The sequence below is a fragment of the Octopus sinensis genome, linkage group LG3 (genome assembly GCF_006345805.1).
Source record: "Octopus sinensis linkage group LG3, ASM634580v1, whole genome shotgun sequence".
Taxonomy (NCBI): domain Eukaryota; kingdom Metazoa; phylum Mollusca; class Cephalopoda; order Octopoda; family Octopodidae; genus Octopus; species Octopus sinensis.
Genome location: NC_042999.1, coordinates 51,497,500 through 51,518,408, shown reverse-complemented (window position 1 = coordinate 51,518,408; position 20,909 = coordinate 51,497,500). Strand labels below are relative to the sequence as shown.

General features: G+C 38.8%; 1 protein-coding gene across 1 annotated transcript in view; it reads right to left on the bottom strand.

Annotated features, from left to right (window-relative positions):
• LOC115209703 (cyclin-Y-like) overlaps positions 1–20,909 on the bottom strand; it is a 39,744-nt gene that overhangs the window by 1,804 nt on the left and 17,031 nt on the right. The window contains exons 2-7 of the mRNA XM_029778191.2: positions 18,870–18,944; positions 12,404–12,447; positions 10,033–10,242; positions 7,988–8,107; positions 6,212–6,378; positions 3,747–3,909 (exon numbers count right to left, since the gene is read on the bottom strand). Coding sequence (XP_029634051.1) covers positions 3,747–3,909; positions 6,212–6,378; positions 7,988–8,107; positions 10,033–10,242; positions 12,404–12,447; positions 18,870–18,944 — 779 coding nt within the window. The remainder of the gene's footprint in view (positions 1–3,746; positions 3,910–6,211; positions 6,379–7,987; positions 8,108–10,032; positions 10,243–12,403; positions 12,448–18,869; positions 18,945–20,909) is intronic.

Genomic DNA, 20,909 nt, shown 5'->3' with positions numbered 1-20,909 from the left:
AGGTTCACCCTGCCTACACTATTTAGTGATTCACTCAAACAGTTTACAAGTTCGATTTCATTGGAACTCCTCTTTACCCATCACTTTTCTTGTCTTCTGTGAATCTGTCAGACATCTCCCATTCCTGACACCGAGTACACAGCATAGGATTCCTACTGACTTGCTTCCTCCATGATACATTCACTATTTGCTAACTGCAAAGAATAAGGTCTTGGGTTTTTGGACTGAGCCATTCTTACAGGTTTGAAACTTTTCCTTTAATTCTTCAACAGATTGTCCATTTAAAACTACCTATTTCTTTACTACCCACAAGGGGCTAAATAGAGAGGGGACAAAGAAGGACAGACAAATGGATTAAGTCGATTACATCGATCCCAGTGTGTAACTGGTACTTAATTTATCGACCCCAAAAGGATGAAAGGCAAAGTCGACCTCGGCGGAATTTGAACTCAGAACGTAACGGCAGATGAAATATGGCTACATATTTCGCCCGGCATGCAAACATTTCTGCCAGCTCGACCATTTAAAACTACCGCCAACTTTCTCAAACACGCACACTTATGAATTCCTCAAGATTTATAATGAATAGTAAGGGATTGAGGACAGAGTCCTGCTAAATACCAACCTCTATGCTAAATTCTTCATTCTCACAAATTCCCTGTTTCTTACAGAACTTGTCTACACAACTACAACTGCTCTCAAAACCTATTCACCTAATAACTAAGTGCTTGCACACAACTCAGCCAAATCAAGGAACATAATGTTGCTTATTCTTTTTTTTGGAGAAAACAGTCTCTAGAAATATGGTGTCTGTGGCTGGACACAGTCTCAAGCAGTACCCAGCCTGCTGACCTATCAGCTAGAATCATCTCAAACTGCCCCTAACCTCTGTTTTTATATCTGGAGTTGTTGACAAAGACGTTGTTATGTCAGTTATCACAAGACATGTTTACAAATCAACGTTGATGTTTATACGTTAAACTGCTGGCTTAGTAAATCATGTCTACAAATGGTAAAATCAGAGCTTGTACAAGAAAAGATTGCTTTGCTGATGAGGTCTAATAATACAGAAACATGTCCAATGTTATTGTACTGCCAAACATCACACTCACTCCTCTATTGTCATCGAGCACAATTAATTAATGATTTTAATTAAAATTGTCTTGACCAAAATTGATTATTTCATTACTGTTTCCTCACCAGCATGACAGTAAGTAGACTTCTAGTGCCAGGCGGCGAGCTGGCAGAAACATTAGCACACCGGGCGAAATGTTCAGCAGTATTTCATCTGCCGTTACGTTCTGAGTTCAAATTTCGCCTAGGTCAACTTTGCCTTTCATCCTTTCGGGGTCGATAAATTAAGTACCAGTTAGGCACTGGGGCCAATGTAATCAACTTAATCTGTTTGTCTGTCCCCTCTATGTTTAGCCCCTTGTGGGCAATAAAGAAATAAGTAAGTAAACTTCTATGCTTTTCACTACATTATTAGCACTGACTTTACTCTTTACTTTCCAGGTAGAGTGTGTCCCTGAGTAATTCTGTTGTATTACTTTGTATTACTTTGTATTACTTTGATAGTAAGTGGGATGGGCATCAATGGGATGTCATTAACACTGCAAACTGATGATGGCAAGAAAAAAGACAAAACAGGAGGGAATTCAAAAGGTCAATGGACAGGAGGGAAATGATTGGACATAGTCATGTGGAGCCTGGAGGGTTATGGTTACAAGTGATGAAGGGTGTGGATGTGACAAGAGAGCAACTAGCAGAAGTCGGTTTGTAGAGGGAGCTGGCAGAAACGTTAGCACGCCGGGCAAAATGCTTGGTAATATTTCGTCTGCGGCTACGTTGTGAGTTCAAATTCCGCCGAGGTCGACTTTGCCTTTCATCCTTTCGGGGTCGATTAAATAAGTACCAGTTACGCACTAGGGTCGATATAATCGACTTAATCCGTTTGCCTGTCCTTGTTTGTCCTCTCTGTTTAGCCCCTTGTGGGTAGTAAAGAAATAGGTATGGTAGAGGGAGGAGATTAACTGATTAACTAATCTACTGGTGAAACGTTTATCAATTTAATGATGACAGGTTGGTTATGAAAGTTAAGCGAGATAACTCTACTAAACCATAACCAGAATATAGGCAATGGAGTGCCGGATAAGTGTGATAACACTTGCTAATTTCAACAAACTTTTGTCACACAAAACACAACATAAATCTCCAGATGTCCTCTCTGGTTGTCCATGACTAATTAGTTGTCTCCATTACAACAACAGATTCTAAACTAGAATTTTTTAACTTCTTAGTAGTATTCATCATTTTCACGTCCACTTTTCCATGTTTGCACAAATCGGATGCAGTTTACTGAAGCAGACGTTCTATGGCTGTACGTCTTTTGTGTCACCAACCCTCACTTGTTTCCAAGTAAGGTAATAATTTCTGCCCCAACAGCCAGGCACATTTCAAAAGAATATTGGAAGAAATGAATGACACTGCTAGTATGACAGGGGCAGTCATTTACAACCCATCACATGATGTCAAGACACACAGACACACATGTGTACACACACATATACTTTATATAACAGGCTTCTTTCAGTTTCTATCTAGCAAATCCACTCACAAAGCTTTGGTAAACCTGGAGCAATAGTAGAAGAAACTAACCCAAGGTGCCACAGCGGGACTGAATCCAAAACCATATAGCTGTGAAGCAAACTTCTTATCCACTCAGCCACACCTGCACCCAACCTCCTCCTTCAATTCCACATTATTTCATTGAGATCAAATATCACTCCACTTCTTTCTCAACCTTTGACCTGTTAAATTACCATTCATCATCTTTTCTATTCTCCCCTTATCCAAGTTCAACCAAAATCCTATAAAGCAGTATCTGTCAAATCAAACCTCTTCTTTAATTCTAAATCCTTCATAAAACTTCAGCACAATTCATTACCCGGAATTTTATCAATTGAATTAGTTAAGCAGCCTCTACGTCTCATCAATAGTATCAAAGTTACTCATCACCATCATCATCATTTAACACCTGTTTTTTTCAAGCTGGTATGGGTTGGAAATTTGAGTGGAACAGGCAAGACCAGAAGCCACACCAGGTTCCATTGTCTACTTTGGCATGGCTTCTATGGCTAGATACCCTTCTTAATGCCAACAACTTTACATTGTGTACTGGGTCATTCAGAAGAAACATGCACACCACAAAATCTCTTGTTTTGTTTTTTTTCATAATAAATCTCAGCTGTATGGAAACACTCCGTCGGTTACGACGACGAGGGTTCCGGTTGATCCAAATCAACGGAACAGCCTGCTCGTGAAATTAACGCGTAAGTGCCTGAGCACTCCACAGACACGTGTACCCTTAACGTAGTTCTCGGGGATATTCAGCGTGACACGGAGAGTGACAAGGCCGGCCCTTTGAAATAAAGGTACAACAGAAACAGGAAGTAAGAGTGAGAGAAAGTTGTGGTGAAAGAGTACAGCAGGGATCACCACCATCCCTGCCGGAGCCTCGTGGAGCTTTTAGGTGTTTTCGCTCAATAAACACTCACAACGCCCGGTCTGGGAATCGAAACCGCGATCCTATGACCGCGAGTCCGCTGCCCTAACCACTGGCTCAGCTGTATACATCATCATCAAAGACAGGCAAGAAACTATTGTTGAATATTTAAGATGTCTTAGACATGTGTACAACTCTAAATCATGGTAAAAAAATGAAGAAGAAAAAAACAGTAAGTTACCTCTAACTTGAGGGCTCGTTCTTTACTTAGTGCTTCCAAAGGGAAAGAAAGGTCATGCGCATCAGCCAGGGCTCGGAGGTCAAAATAATACTTGGCATACACACTTGATGGTACATTTATGTTGAACTGCAGCATTTCTAGAAACAATCTTTCCAGTTCATTCCTTAATAGAAATAGACCAGAAATTGATAAATATAAGCAGTGTGTGTGTGAGAGAGAGAGAGAACAATAAAAATATGTCTAACCATAAAACACAATTTCCCATTAAATATATACATTTAATATTGGGTCACTTCTTGATACAGTGAGATATTGTTGATAATGGAAGTATTATCATTCAATCAATCACGACGGACAATTTTATGTAGGGTTGGACAGGTTTGTCAAAAGGTATATTTGCAACCTGGAACATGGATGTCTAGGTGGGTGTTATCATCATGAACATGTACTATTAACCTCTTCCTTCAGATATCCACTTCATTCCCCTCTACTATTAACAGTTACCATTTCATTTACCATTCCTAACAACTCGGAACCAGCCAAGTCATAATAATTACCATATTTCATGGAGTATAACAAACATGCACATATAATGAGCACTCTTTGAGGGAAAAATTTCTTGCAAAAAACTTAAATCCTAGAACATTAAAAGCTAAATATACGAAACATTTTAGCTATTCTTAATAGGAATGATGTCCCCACCACATAGTCATCATCATTTAGCGTCCGCTTTCCATGCTAGCATGGGTTGGACAGTTCAACTGGGGTCTGGGAAGCCAGAAAGCTACACCAGGCCCAGTCTGATCTGGCAGTGTTTCTACGGTTGGATGCCCTTCCTAATGCCAATTAGTAATTGTAGAAAAAACAAAAACAGGCAAATGAAAGAATAAAGTTATATAAAATATCTAATAGAAAGAAAATCATTAAGCTTCATGGTTTGCAAAGCAAAATTACCATAATGGAAGGAAACTCATAAAAATATTCATAAATCACTTTTCATTAGTGGTGCATTCTTCAAAGACCAAAGATTTGATATCTTTGGTTTCTAGAAAGTCTTTGCTACTCTCAGAATCTTCTTCATAACGAAGGTCATCTAAATTATGGCTTAGATGTCAAAGTCTTTCAGAACATCTTCTTTAACAGCCTCCCAAGATTTTTTCCACTCATTTATAGATAAGTGCAATACTGGTATGTTTTACTGACCAGTTGTGTTGCTTCTTTCATTTCATGGTTTGTGATCTTCATAAACCTAAGACATATGAAATCTTAAAAGGGTTTACTAGGAAACCAGTGTATTACCAAATATTTTCATTAGCTCTTTGATCATTTTATGTAGATAATCCAAGACTTGTATATTTATAGTAAAACTGGATGAGAGTAAATAGAATCATCATCATCATCATCATCATCGTTTAACGTCTGCTTTCCATGCTGGCATGGGTTGGACGGTTTGACTGAGGACTGGCTAACAAGAAGGCTGCACCAGGTTCCATGCTGATCTGGCAAGGTTTCTACAGCTGGATGCCCTTCCTAATGCCAACCACTCTGAGAGTGTAGTGGGTGCATTTTATGTGCCACCAGCACAAGGGCCAGTTGAATGGTGCTTTTTACATGCCACCGGCGCAGGACCAGTCAAGTGGCACTGGCATCGACCACGCCTGAATGGTACTTTTTACATGCTACTGACACGAGCCCAATCAGGTGGCATCAACCATGTTCATATGGTGCATTTTATGTGCCAATGGCATAGGAGCCAGTCTGGTGGGACTGGCATCAACCATGCTTGAATGGTGTTTCTTATGTGCCACCGGCATGGGTGCCAGTCAGGCAGTACTGGCATCGGCCACAACAATGATCTCACTTGACTCAAGAGGTCTTCTCAAACACAGTTTATTGCCCAATGATTGAAGGGTACTCTTAAATGGGCTGGTTATGTTATACAATAACCTATTGCAGATTCCAGCATCTAAAATAGACTCATTCACTTCCTTTCAGTTTCTGTATTAGACTTGCCCACTTGCAGCTGGTAACTAACAGTATCCATCTCCTTCTGAGTTTCAAAAATAGACTCGCCCACCTCATGAACCTTTGACAATTTCCAAAGATCAATTAAACCAACTTTATGCTCTTTATCTTTAACCTTCCTTCAGTTAACACTGACCCCATTCAATAAGATCCCAGATCTAGTTTACCCACATCTCTTCCTCTTATTGCCACACCAGGTCCAGCATATTTTCCAAAAGAAATTCAGCAAAGTAATCCTGTTCAATATCTCAAAATATCATGGTTATTTCAAGGAAGATGAAGACATCCCTAAACATGCAAACCCTGTCCAGTTTCATTCAACCGAAAACAACAATCAATTTAAACAAAAACAAAAACTGTAGCACTTCAAACTATAAAGCAAACAGGCTGACAGTGATAAAAAGGAAATTCCAGAAGAGCACAAGAGTTGAGGGACTTACATTTCTTCCACTTGAATATCTTTCAATATTTGGCAGTAATCCACATTCCATACAGCTTGGTCATCCCAGACTTTGGAAGCCAATAATATAGCACCCAAAACAATTCTCTTCCAGTTGGAGGGACTGATATCCATCTCAGCATATGTCAAAAGTCTCTCAAGATAAACCTACAATACACAGATTATCATCATCATCAGCATCATAACACCTTTCCTATCATCATCATCATCATCATCGTTTAACATCCGCTTTCCATGCTAGCATGGGTTGGACGGTTCAACTGGGGTCTGGGAAGCCCGAAGGCTGCACCAGGCCAGTCAGATCTGGCAGTGTTTCTACAGCTGGATGCCCTTCCTAACGCCAACCACTCCATGAGTGTAGTGGGTGCTTTTTACACGCCACCGACATAGGTGCCAGACGAGGCTGGCGAACGGCCACGCTCTGATGGTGTTTTTTCCGTACCACCAGCACGGAGGCCAGGCGAGGCTGGCAACAGCCACGATCGTCAGAAAATCAGTGTATTGATGTATAGCATACAATAGATTTGTCAATCACAGACAACATATAGAAGAAGCAAACACGACTGTGCTCAACAGACAAAACAGAAATTACATGACACTCTCACTCTTTCATATATACACACCAGTGTGCCAATTCCTTGCAGTGTATAAGTCTATGGGCTCGAAACGCTAGAGCCATCTTCACACATTACACAACTCCAATCTGCAAATGCAACAGTGAAATTTATATACATGTCTCCTAACTGTTTTACTCGTCATTTCTCTCTAAGCTACCAACTTCCATCCCTTCCTTTCATCAAATTCCAGAAAAAGAAATTCTAAATCTCAAAATCCCTAAACATCATCATCATCCCAAAGATAAATATAAGACATTTAAAGCAGTTACTGCAACCCTTATTGCACCCCTACTGCAACCCTAACAACGTTTATCACAAAGTAAAAACAATCTCCCCAGACTGTTACACTCAACCACAACAATAACAGCAAGTTTCCTGTTACTGTATGGTCCTCAAAAAAGAAAAGCTATGTCTGAAACAACAGATCTCTTGACAGTATCAAGTGACTTATCCACCTGCCAATATACCCTACAGATATGTACCCACTTATTCAACTCACCATCTACATACCCTACAGGTCTATTGATCATCATCATCATCGTTTAACATCCGCGACTGATTGCATGGGTTCAATGGTTTGACTGAGGTCTGGAGAACCAGCGGCTGTACCAGGCTCCAATCTGATCTGGCTATGTTTCTACAGCTGGATGCCCTTCCTAACGCCAACCACTCCAAGAGTGTAGTGGGTGATTTTTATGTGCCACCAGCACAGGAGCCGGTCAGGCAGGCCTGGCATCGATCACGTTCGGATAGTGCTTTTAACATGCCAACAGCACAGGGGCCAGTCAGGGAGTAGTAGCATCAGCCACGTTCAGATGGTGCATTTTTTGTGTGCCACCGGCACAGGAGCCAGTCAGGCGGACCTGGCATTGACCACGTACAGTTGGTGCTCTTTACATGCCACTGGCATGGGAGCCAGTCAGGAGAACTGGCCACAGCTACAATATTGGTTTTACTTGACTGAACAGGTCTTCTCAAGCATATCGTATCGCCCAACACATCAGGGGTATTCTTAACAGGGACGGACATGCGTTGCTGCGATCTCACTTTAGTTACTGGGTCTTCTCAATCACACCCCTACACACTAAAAGTTCTACTTGATCAGGGCAACAGTGAAGTAGAATGACAGCCCCACTTACCAAAGTAACTATAGCACATTCAGCAGTCAACTGGGCAGCGGTAAACAGGGTCCGCACAAACCGATAAATTGTCTTGTGTTCTGGGTCTCTTTTGTCATAATCAGAGGGAACAGCTTCTTTCTGTTGAAAACAAAAAGAAAAAGAAAAAATTATGCAAAATAATATGGTTTGGGGATCAGCTTAAAATATATTTAGCTGAAAACTAGAAAGCAAAAATGGGACAGTCACTTGAATGACAAATTACAGGGTATTTGGGCTAAATTTGACAATTTGTGTAAAAGGAAAAGAAAACACAATATTTCATTTTGGGATTTGGTTTGCAAGATTCTTTATATGAGTTCGTGTGTTGAAGCATATTCTGTTGTGTCTGGGGAGAGTCATTTTCTTTTTGAGAGTCAAGACTATTGAAAAGGTTGCAAGATGCAACGAAAATTTTAGGAAAATAAAAATAAGGAATAAGTGGAAATTTTACCGGTGAGTGTGTTACATTATAAGGCACAAAAAGAAAATGACTCTCCCCAGACACAACAGAAAACACAATATCCCATCCAAAAATTAAAGTATTTAAAAAGAAAATCAAAAAATATCAACTAGATTTTGGCTGGGCGATAACAGTTTATTCAAAGAAGCTGCTCTAAGATTCCACCACAGCATCAAAACAGCCCCAGAACCTCTCACATGCATTCCTCACAGTGTCCTTGGGACGGTCTTCAAAAAGCTCCTTGATCTTGGTCACCAGCTCAGCTTTCATGTTGTAGGCATGTTGTGGTTTGTGTCTTTCTCAACTGCACCCACACATAGTAATCCATGGGATTACATTCGGCGAGCTGGCAGAAACGTTAGCACGTCAGGCGAAATGCTAAGCGGTATTTCGTCTGCCGGTACGTTCTGAGTTCAAATTCCGCCGAGGTCGACTTTGCCTTTCATCCTTTCAGGGTCGAGTAAATAAGTACCAGTTATGCACTGGGGTCGATATAATCGACTTAATCCATTTGTCTGTCCTTGTTTGTCCTCTCTGTGTTTAGCCCCTTGTGGGTAGTAAAGAAATAGGGATTACTTTCGGAGGAATTAGGAGGTCAGACATTGGAGCTGGTGTAGTCATACAAATTCTCCAACAACCACTTCTTACTTTCCAGAAGCATGGCAAGGAGCTGAATCCAGCTGTCACATATATGGCCTTCCAGTAGCAATCCTCTCCAGCCAGGGTTTGACCACAGTCTCCAGCAGCTTCATGTAATCATCTGAATTGGGCCTGAATTCGGTTCATCAGTTGTTGGATGAATTCTGGCATGTGGATGTAGTCAGAATGTCTTGTTTTCCTTCCTGCTGACCACAGCTTTGTAGTCTCTGTAGCATCTTTGTAGCCATCCATGTCACATCTTACAGCCTTTACAGTGTTCACACAGCACTGAGCAGCAATATTTTGATACCCAGCATAAATCATCATGATACAGGTAACTCTTTTCCAATGTCCAGATGGTTACTAATCCTCTATGGCAGCTAACTTTTTCTCAACTACAACTTTAACCCTTTAGTATTTAAACCGGCCATATCCGGCCAAAATAGTTAATCTGTTTTATGTTCAAACTGACCAGATCCAGGCTCTCGCACCTACCCTACAATGTTATTCTACATTAAGTAATTACACCATCAAGCTCTTGAAGATATGAGATAATGCATGATTAATTCAAATCAATGAGAATCAATAAGCATTATGTTTGATAGAATAATCTGAACACTAAAGGGTTAATCTTTATGCTCTCCAACACCAAAGACAGTTCACCAATATATCAAGTTGTTCCTGAAAAAAGGAGACATAAAAAAAAAAACCATCAAATTTAGACCAAACACCCTGTATTTGTTAAAACTTTTCATGCACCCAAAAACAGAAATGAGAATTTTTTTTTTTTTATCAGAGAAAGGAAAGAAATATTATGTAGAAACAATAGTTTGGAAATATGAAAACATTGATGTGGAGACCAAAAACATTCAAAGAACAGCTGCATTTCATCCAAAATGGGAAAGAAGTAGTAACTGTCACTCACAGACAAAGGATGTAATTTCTCGTCGAAGATATCTAAGTAGCGAGCTCCATTGTTGCCTTGGCCACTGCGATCACGATTCTTAATGTGAAAATAAATGGCCAATGCCACCGCCTTGATTGTGTTCTTCAGATGCGGCTGGCTGACAGTTGAATCATCAATGAAAATGGTAGAACAGGAACTGAACTTCTTCAACTGACCATACTCTGAATTCTAAAAAATTAGAAGATCCCAATATAATATCAATGTTAAAAGGTAATTAATATTCACATATTGATTTTTAATTAATACAAACATCATTAGAGGAAACGGGGTTTTTTTTGTTTTGTTATTCAAGCATCTGCTGACATCAGGGTTCTGCACTTATTGTGTACTGACAAGAGTGTGATGAGATGACACTGGTGTGGCCTCTATAGGGCACAGGGCTACACGAGATTATAAGATCAACAGTTGCTATGTCTTAGGACCCTTATCTTCACATTACTGACAGTTTGACACCAGAGTCAATTTTTAAAATGCCAATATAAGATAACCGAGAGCAGTTTCAAGAGCTCCTCTTCCTGATTTGTAGTCAATACATTCACCATTCGTACTTGACTGGCTTTTTGTTTTTTGTTTTTTGTGTTTTTTTTTAATATTGGCCCAGAAGAGTGAACAACCAAAGATAAAGTTGGTAGGAATGCACAACATAAAGAAGCAGAACAGTGACCAGGTTTTGCTTGACACTTTTACAATTGATTGCTTTACATTTTGTAATATATTTATACATGTCTTGGTGGTTATGGAATTCAGTTCATGGTCATAAGATCATGAGTTCAAGTCCCAGTGATGTGTCCTTGAGCAAGACACTTTCTTTCATGTTCCACTCAGCTGGCAAAAATGAGTAGTACCTATATTTCAAAGCATTGGCCTTGTCACACTGTATTTCCCTGAGAATTACATTAAGGGTACATGTGCAGCGAGCTGGCAGAATCATTAGCACGCCAGGCGAAATGCTTAGCAGTATTTCGTCTGCCGTTACGTTCTGAGTTCAAATTCCGCCAAGGTCGACTTTGCTTTTCATCCTTTCGGGGTCAATAAATTAAGTACCAGTTACGCACTGGGGTCGATGTAATCAAATTAATCCGTTTGTCTGTCCTTGTTTGTCCTCTCTGTGTTTAGCCCCTTGTGGGTAGTAAAGAAATAGGTACATGTGTCTGTGGAATACTCAGCTACTTGTACATTAATTTCACAAACAGGCTGTTCTGTTAATTGGATCGACTGGAACCCTCATCATTGTAACCGATGGAATGTCAGTACATATATATATTACAGACAGCCATTTTGGACTTCCTGCATCTCTCCATTCCGTTAACTGAGCCCAATAACAAGAGAGGTTTTTGTAAGAAGCCTACTTTAACTCACAAGAGACTGACTCCAACTGTTTGAAATTAGGCTCGAAACGTTTTTCACTTCCCGAGCGTTAAACTAATACATCTGTTTGTTGTCTACACCACCTGTCTTCATCTTTTGTTTGTTTTCTTTTGTGAATTCTTCCCCTGTATATATTGTAGACAGGACAGTGGGCAGATAGATAGAGAAGTGAGTAGATTTGCTATTGGTGGGGGCAGTTGATAATCAGATATTTATAAAATGTAAATAATACCTTGAGTGTCAGAAATACATTTAGAGGAAAGTTATGTATGATTGGCTGTAGATGTTTAATAATTTCTTTTGGGGAGGCAGACTTAATAGAAAGAGAGAGGGAGGGAGTGTGAGTCAGGCCCCCAGCATATTACAAGGATACACCACATTAAATATTATAATGAAACCAAATGACACAGAAAAAAGATATGTGAAACACAAAAAACTAATTTCAGTTTAACCTTTTAATGTTTAGACAAATTCTCAAAGATTTTGAATCCTAGTTTAAAATTAATTCTGTCAAACCCACATTACCATATTTCTATAGACTACCTTTTGTATAAATAAATTTTTAAAATAATGAAAAATTTACTAAAAATAACACTGTCTTTATTTGATGGAAGCTTTTAATTCAGATCTCATTAAAACAGGAAGTTATCACGAGTCATCCCAGGCAGGTGGGTATCAAAAATGTTAACCCTTTAAGTATGGATGACTCCTTTCAAACAATTCTAAATTTATTTTTCTTTCAGAACCAGAACAAAGGAAACTCTGGATCAAAATTTAAAAAGTTAAAATTGCAATGAAGAACTATTATGAGTGAAATAACAAAACAAGTTTGGCTAGTAATTAGTTTTAATTATAGAGAAATAAATAAGTTTAAAGGCGATGTTAGTGCACACTATTACCTCCAGCTAATGTACTACAAACTGACTATTGTTAGATCAATGTAGAAAACATATATAGTTACATGGTGATGAAGATCGTACTGGCTTCTTCGGCGAATTTTATTATCTGTAAATAGAAAATATAATTACTGAGGCAATGATATCTGCTCTAATGGGCACATCATCATCATCATCATTTAACGTCCGTTCTCCATGCTGGCATGAGTTAAACAGTTTGACAGGAGAGCTGCCAAGACTGGAGAGCTGCCAGGGCTTCATTTGTCTATTCTGACATGGTTTCTATGGCTGGATGCCCTTCCTAACACCAACCCCTTTACAGAGTGAACTAGCAGCTTTTTATGTGTCACCAGCATGGGCACTTTCATGTGATACCAACACAGGGGTCTGCAAGACTAGAATATCTCAGCTGAAAGAGGGATGCAGAGGACATGGTAGGGTGAAAATATAGTAATGTCTGCAGATTGAGATTAAAAAAAACTACATTATCAGACAAAAGTACATTATCAGGAAAATGTGGTTTGAATGGGTGCCGAACACCAAACAAGAAAGTCAAACTTGGAAGGGTTGAAATCAAATTACCTAAAAATAGAATACCAAAAGCTTGAGAGACCAAATGCTTTGGGTCACTAATCTTTTCTTTCTTCAAATATAGGTCCTGGCATGGCTGTGTGCTTAAGAGAAGTTTGCTTCCCAACTACATTGCTTCAGGTTCAATTCCATAGTATGGCGCTTTGGGCAAGTGCTTTCTATTATAGCCTTGGACCAACCAAAGTCTTGTGAGTGGATTAGGTAGATAAAAGTTGAAAGAAACAATTTATATATGTATGGGTGTGTCTGCTTGTCTACAACCATCATATGATGTAAAGATCAAGTGTCACTATTGTACAAACAGTATCAATCATTTTCAACCAGCCATGGAAACATACCCACCCATGTAGAAATATAACCCCACTTTCAAACAGGTAAGGGCTGAAAACAAAAAGGGCATCCAGTCATAGAAAATCTGGCTCAACAAATTCCGTTTGGCCAACACAAGCACCAAATAAAAGACGTTAAAATGATGATGATGATAACATTAGGGGAAAACTATGAGCAAAAAAAATATCTTAAAACACATTCATTTATGGTTTTAAAGGGATGGTTATAAAAACATTTACTTTTATAAGCTACTTGAAAGCAACAAATGCAAACAAGGTAGGGTGTACCCATCTACTTACAAACAACAAATTTGTATGGCAAGAATATGATATCAAAGACAAACAAAAGCTGAAATAGTTTATTTACTGAATTCATCTGTTTATTTTTAAATTCTCTCATTTATTGAAAAGCTTTCTTCTTTTCTCTAGATGATGATGATGATGATGAACAAATGTTAACAATTCAAACAACTGAAAGACTGAATTTGTTGCTTTTATCAAGTGAAAGAGTGAAGGTAAAGGGAGATAAGCAAAGAACACAAGCATATTAAAATTCAACTTGATAATCTTTTCACATGCTCATGATGGTGTCAAGCAAATGTCACCATTGTACAAACTATGTTGTTTGTTTCTAAGTAAAGAAGGAAAATAAATAGAAAAGCAAAATATTAAAGAACAAAAGAATTTAAAGAGCAAAGTATTCAATAATTAAGTTTTCACAAATTTCAATATTATACCTCACCACATATAATACATTTCTATTATTATTATTATTATTATTATTATTTAGGTGGTGAGCAGGTACAACCATTAGCATACTTGGTGAAATGCTTAACAGTATTTTGTGTGCCCCCTACATTCTGAGTTCAAAATCCACTAAAGTCGACTTTGCCTTTCATCTTTTCGGAGTTGATAAAAGAAGTACCAGCTACACACTGGGGTTGATTTAATCAACTTACAAACAACAAAATTGTATGGCAAGAATATGATATCGAAGACAAACAAAAGCTGAAATCCCTTCCCCCAAGTTGCTCTTGTGGCAAAAATTTGATATTATTATTATTATTATTATTATTATTAAGGCAATGAGCTGGCAGAATTGTTAGCATGCTGGGCAAAATGCTTGGTATTATGTCTGCCCCTACGTTCTGAGTCCAAATTCCACTGAAGTCAACTTTGCTTTTCATCCTTTTAGGGTCGATAAATTAAAAACCAGTCAAGTACTGGGGTCAATGTAATCGACTATCCCCCTCCCCACAAATTCCAGGTCTTGTGCCTATAGTAGAAAGGAATTATATTATTATTATTATTATTATGTAAATAAATATGATCACCATATCTTTCATGTTTTTGATATTCTCACACAGCATAATAAAAACAAAGAAATGTTAGAGGTTTCTCAAAATCCATTTTAAAACTGCAAATAAATGGTTTTAAGACCATTTTCCCACTAATTTTTCCTAAGATATTGACGTATCACTATAAAAAGAGTAAATATGTTAAAATTCTCAAATAAACTATTTTAAAAACTACCATTTTTCTTCTAATATAGTTATTTTGACAGAGTCTATCAAAAAGACATGTACACATATTACAATAACTCTTTCAAACAAACTCCATTTTAAAATTGTAAAGAAATGTTATCTTTAAAACCCACCTTTATATTTTCCTCTAAAATATTTCAAAATTTAGTGTTCTGAGCATCTGGTCTTTCAAACTTTAGCTATTCTGATGTTTAGATCATTTGAATATGGTTTTCTTACATTCAATCTTCTAGTATGCCACAAACCCAATTTAAATGGAATTTGGCCACTATTTGTAACAGGTCAAGTAGCTACTAAGGGGCTCATGATTAGTTGTAATGGTGAGAGCCAAAGGAGGTGAATTTATCAAAGCTTTTTTTTTTTTTTGTAGCTGGACACCATTAAACAGAAGCTAAAAGGATCTGAATAGTGTCTTCTCAATCAAGTAGTATGGTGTGATTTTGTATGACAAAATAATTCCCTTATATATAATCCCTGATCTGTTTTCCTCTAAAGCATGATAAAGACTATCTTCTGTTCAGCATCATCAAAACTGTTTACTGCCAGAAAAAAACAGGGTTTCTATGAACAAAGGTTTGAATTTATTTCAAATTGAAATAGTGAAGTGCTGCGAAGGTTAACATGTGGGACTACAACAGAAATATGTTGTGAAAGTTAAAATCCTCGGCCGTGTGGTAAGTAGCTTGCTAACCAACCACTGTTCCGGGTTCAGTCCCACTGTGTGGCATCTTGGGCAAGTGTCTTCTGCTATAGCCCCGGGCCGACCAATGCCTTGTGAGTGGATTTGGTAGACGGAAACTGAAAGAAGCCTGTCATATATATGTATATATATATATATATGTGTGTGTGTGTATGTGTTTGTATGTCTGTGTTTGTCCCCCCTAGCATTGCTTGACAACCGATGCTGGTGTGTTTACGTCCCCCGTCACTTAGCGGTTCGGCAAAAGAGACCGATAGAATAAGTACTGGGCTTACAAAGAATAAGTCCCAGGGTTGATTTGCTCGACTAAAGGCAGTGCTCCAGCATGGCCGCAGTCAAATGACTGAAACAAGTAAAAGAATAAAAGAATATGCTAGACCAATACGCAAACAGTCTTTTTCTCACCTCCAAACCCAATCCCTCCCAAATCCTTATTTGCATTTATATCAATCAAGTCACCCACATGCTACCCACCAAATATTCCCATACTATATAACCTAACTCCACTGCCAGAGATATTTGGTTCTTCAAGTCAGCTAACCGGCCAAAATTCTGCTGGTTCCATGCTAGCCATCAGAAACAGCGAGGAGATAGGCTGAAATCACCTTAGTCATACCCCCCACTTCATTCACAACCCTAAATCTTTCAGTCAGAGCTGCAATACTGCAGTTATTCAGAGAAAATAATACAACCCTACAATGCTTACAGAAAATTGTTCACATACTGGATAGCTTTGACCCATCACAAACTCCTGCAGAAGACATCACTCACAGCACAAAAATGCTTCCTTGCATAGCAGAGCTTGTAATCTCACTCATTTCCAAAACTGTAGGCAATCTTTTTGATGCTTTCCAAAAGGGATTTCCATCAACGTTACAAAGTCCTCATTCCCTCCACCTTTCAAATATAGTTACATAAACAGTATTCCACAAAGAAGGTCTCCACATTTGCCACCTGTCATGCAAAACTATTCTTTCCCATTCCAGTCCTAACCACTAATTTCAAACAACACAACCCAGACCTAACTCCTATCCTTGTGAAAATCTTTGATCTCTTTCTCTTCAAAAATATATATCAACTAGCACTATGACTCGGCAACGCCGGGTCATAGTGCTAGTGCATGCATATACAGCTGCGTGCGTGCGCACATACACGCGAGTACTATCCAAATCTCCAACCAATCACATACAGCTAGCAGGCATTCAATTGGTGTATCAAGTTTCAGGCATTTTGATTGGGTTTTGGATAGAAAATTCACAAAAAAGCACTTCTATTGATCTTTTAACGGCCTTGCGGGGCGACTGGGAAAAGTAAAGATGTGCACGACCACCCTTGGACAGATTTGAATGACCATAGAAAGTGCGAGCCCTCTAACTGAAAAATTGTGGATTTGTATAAAGGACACACACACACAGACATTTTGCTGTTTATATATATACTAGCAATATCACCCGGCGTTGCTCGGGTTGTAAGGGAAATAACTATATAAGCATTTTTAGAGAGTTATAGCCAAAAAATAGCAAAAAAATGCATTAAAAATTGAAAAAAAATTAAGGTAATTTTTTTTTAAATCGTTGACACATCGTAGATATTTTTAGAGAGTTACTTCCCTTATATAAAAGCGAAAAAAATGCATTAAAATGGAAAAATATGATGGTAAATTTATTTTAAATCGTAGACTCATCGTAGACGCACGCTAATACCCAGAAGGGCTCGATATGAATCACGACTATAAGATACCCGCTTTTGGTTAAACTGCACCGCAAAATGTGGGAGTAGTTAGGAATCTAAATCGTAGGAGACAGACACACAACTTCACTCTTATATAAAGATGCTTTTTTTTTTCAGTCATAGAGTTAGATTTATGAAGGTCTTCAGTAGAAAATCCTTCGAATTCTGACTCGCTGCTTGATATAATGAAATTCGTATCCATTTTTTGTCAGAATTACAAATTTTGAAAACACAATAGGAACAAATTTCGGAAAAAAAATCTCCCATAATTCACGGAATTAAAATTACACTTCGATTTTTGTACAAAACTGTAGTTGAAGTGTTTACGAAGTATAATACGTGTTTTCACGAATGTACTAAAGAGATTGCTCTGATATTCTCATTTAAATATGAATAGGTAAATTCGGGCGGCTTGGTAACTATATATAAGTGTCGTCTGTTTATACATAAACACTGGTTCATACTGCAATTATATATACATATATCTATATATAATATTATATAATAAAATATATACAGAGTAAAATAAAAACCAATTTACCTTTTCTGTCCGTCCGTGTGTCTTTGCAAATGTGTTGGAATGATAAGTGAGTTGAGTTTTGGCGCCTTTTTTACTAATAACAAACACACACGTGTTTGTATGTAGTTGTATGTGTATGTAGTTGTGTGTAGTTGTATATGTATGTGTATGCGTGTGTGTGAGGAATGACACACACACACTCACGCACGCACACATGTACATCAATGCTTCGGAGGAGTGGAGTGATATGTTAAAATATTGAGTTTTCTCGAATTTTGTCTTAATTGGTGGTAAAATTGAAAAAATTTTTTATGGCATCACCCACTGAAGTACTCTGAAAAATCTTAGGTAAATTCTAATTGAAGAAATTGTGTGAGGAGTAATTGGTTATGTATTTATTTGTTTCTGTTTGCTGTGTTTTTTTATTTTTTGAGTAGTGGTTTAAATACTTTCAGTTTAGTCATCCTCAAATCACTCTGTCGCTATTTACTTTCATTTTATTCATTGCACACTGTGTGTGTGCGTTTGCGTGTGGTGTAAACCAGACTAAGAAAAGCATTTGACACACACACCAGAATGTGAGTTTTCTGTAAATTTTGCTTAATTGGAGTTTAAATTTTAAAAACTGGACATGGCATGACACGATGCATTCTACTCTTAAAAATGCTAGGTAAATTGTAATTGAAGAAATGCTATATTGTAGATTTCTATAACTCCCAAAGGGAGGCAGATAAAATCTGCCTTTTATAATAAGAGATCAATGTCTTTGAACACTCATCAACCAATGCCAACAAGAGCAACCTCTTTGATAACCCTAATCCTAACTATCACTTCCAACATCTTCGACATGATTATAAACAACCATCTCCACTGTACTGAATATTTGTCTCCTTCCTGTATTTCTCCTTCCCCATCAGTCAACTATTTGTGAAGCCAGATCCACTGGAGACCTCATACTCTCCTGTGTGACTCATTAACGTCATCTCACACTCTACAAATTTGCTGAAAACAGGTTTCTGACAGTCAACAATAATAAAATATTTGCCTGGATACCACAAACCAATAAAGACATACATCATAGACACAAACAAAAGAAGAAAAACAAAATGAGCTTACTTTTGAAGTTGGTCTTGGAACGTGTTAGAAATAAGGTTCTGGTTGTTGGATTGTTTGATGGATCGCCATCAATATCTGCAATGGAAAGGAAACCATTTAAATATTTTGATGAAACAGTAAATAACTACAGAAATTTCAGTAGGGAACAGCTATTCTAGTCATGTAAAAGCATACAATATCTGTTAATTAAGAAATAACGGCCTCGCCTGACCCCCGTGCCGGTGGCAGGTAAAAAGCACCATCCGACCGTGGCCGTTTGCCAGCCCCGTCTGGCACCTGTGCTGGTGACACGTAAAAAGCACCCACTACACTCACGGAGTGGTTGGCGTTAGGAAGGGCATCCAGCCGTAGAAACATTGCCAGATCAGACTAGGCCTGGTGCAGCCTTCTAGCTTCCCAAACCCCAGTTGAACCGTCCAACCCATGCTAGCATGGAAAGCGGATGCTAAATGACGATGATGATGAAACATATATATCAATCCGCATAAAATTAGATTTGAATATACATGCTACATACAAACACATTTACTACATCCACACATCATTCATTATCATCATTTAACATGCTACCATGGGTTGGATGATTCAACAAGAACTGATGAACCAGAGGACTGTGCTGTGCTACAATACTTTACTTTTTACTTTTAATTGTTTCAGTCATTTGACTGCGGCCATGCTGGAGCACCGCCTTTAGTTGACCAAATCGACCCCGGGACTTATTCTTTGTAAGCCCAGTACTTATTCTATCGGTCTCTTTTGCCAAACCACTAAGTAACGGGGACGTAAACACACCAGCATCGGTTGTCAAGTAATGCTAGGGGGACAAACACACATACACATATATACGACAGGCTTCTTTCAGTTTCCATCTACCAAATCCACTCACAAGGCACTGGTCGGCCCGGGGCTATAGCAGAAGACACTTGCCCAAGATGCCACGCAGTGGGACTGAACCCAGAACCATGTGGTTGGTTAGCAAGCTACTTACCACACAGCCACTCCTGCGCCTATATCTGTTTTGTCATCATTTCTACCTTCTTAATACCTTTACAGTTTGTGTGTGCATGTGTGGCAATCATATTTAATGTGCTCATGAACACTTAGACATGGGAAACCCTTTCACTGCAGAAACAATCTTGAGACAAAATCCTTCTCAAAATTCTTCCCATTTGTGGAAACCCATTTCTTTGCTCAATCTTTCTTCTCTCCATTTCTCAAACAAGGTTATACAAACAGAGAAATTCTCAACATTTTCTACCCCACCTTCAAAACAGTCACCTTTATGCTGTTTTGTGCACCTCTGGTTAATATAAATGTGTGTGTGTGTGTGCATGCGTGTGTGTGTGCACATATACACACACTCTTTCTCTCTCATGTCACACAGAGTAGAAATCAGAAGATGTGCATCATCATCATCGTTTAACATCCGCTTTCCATGCTGGCATAGGTTAGACGATTTTGACTGAGGACTGGCAAACCAGATGGCTGCACCAGGCTCCAATCTTGATCTGACAGAATTTCTACAGCTGGATGCCCTTCCTAATGCCAACCACTCTAAGAGTGTAGTGGGTGCTTTCTATGTGCCACCAGCATGGGGGCCAGTCAGGCGGTACTGGCAACTACCTTGCTCGAATCTAGTACCGCCTGACTGGCCCCCGTGCCAGAAGCAAATTTGTTTTCCAACCTAGCACACATCTAAAACCTCTTTTACAACGCAAATTATAATCACTTTATTATTTCATTTCAGTATCTATCTGAGTAAATACAGTTTCATCTTCAATGCCAGACAAGGCTGGCAAACGGCCACAATCGGATGGTGCTTTTTACGTGCCACCACCACGGAGACCAGACGGAGCTGGCAACGGCCACGATCGGATGGTGCTTTTTACATGCCACCGGCACAGAGGCCAGTCAGGGCGGCGCTGGCTACAGCCACGTTCGGATGGTTCATTATTATTATTACTATTCTTTCACTTCGGCAACCAGAGTGTTTTCTGTTTTGCTGTGTGCCCGCCCTTGCCACCCCCACCACCTGTACTG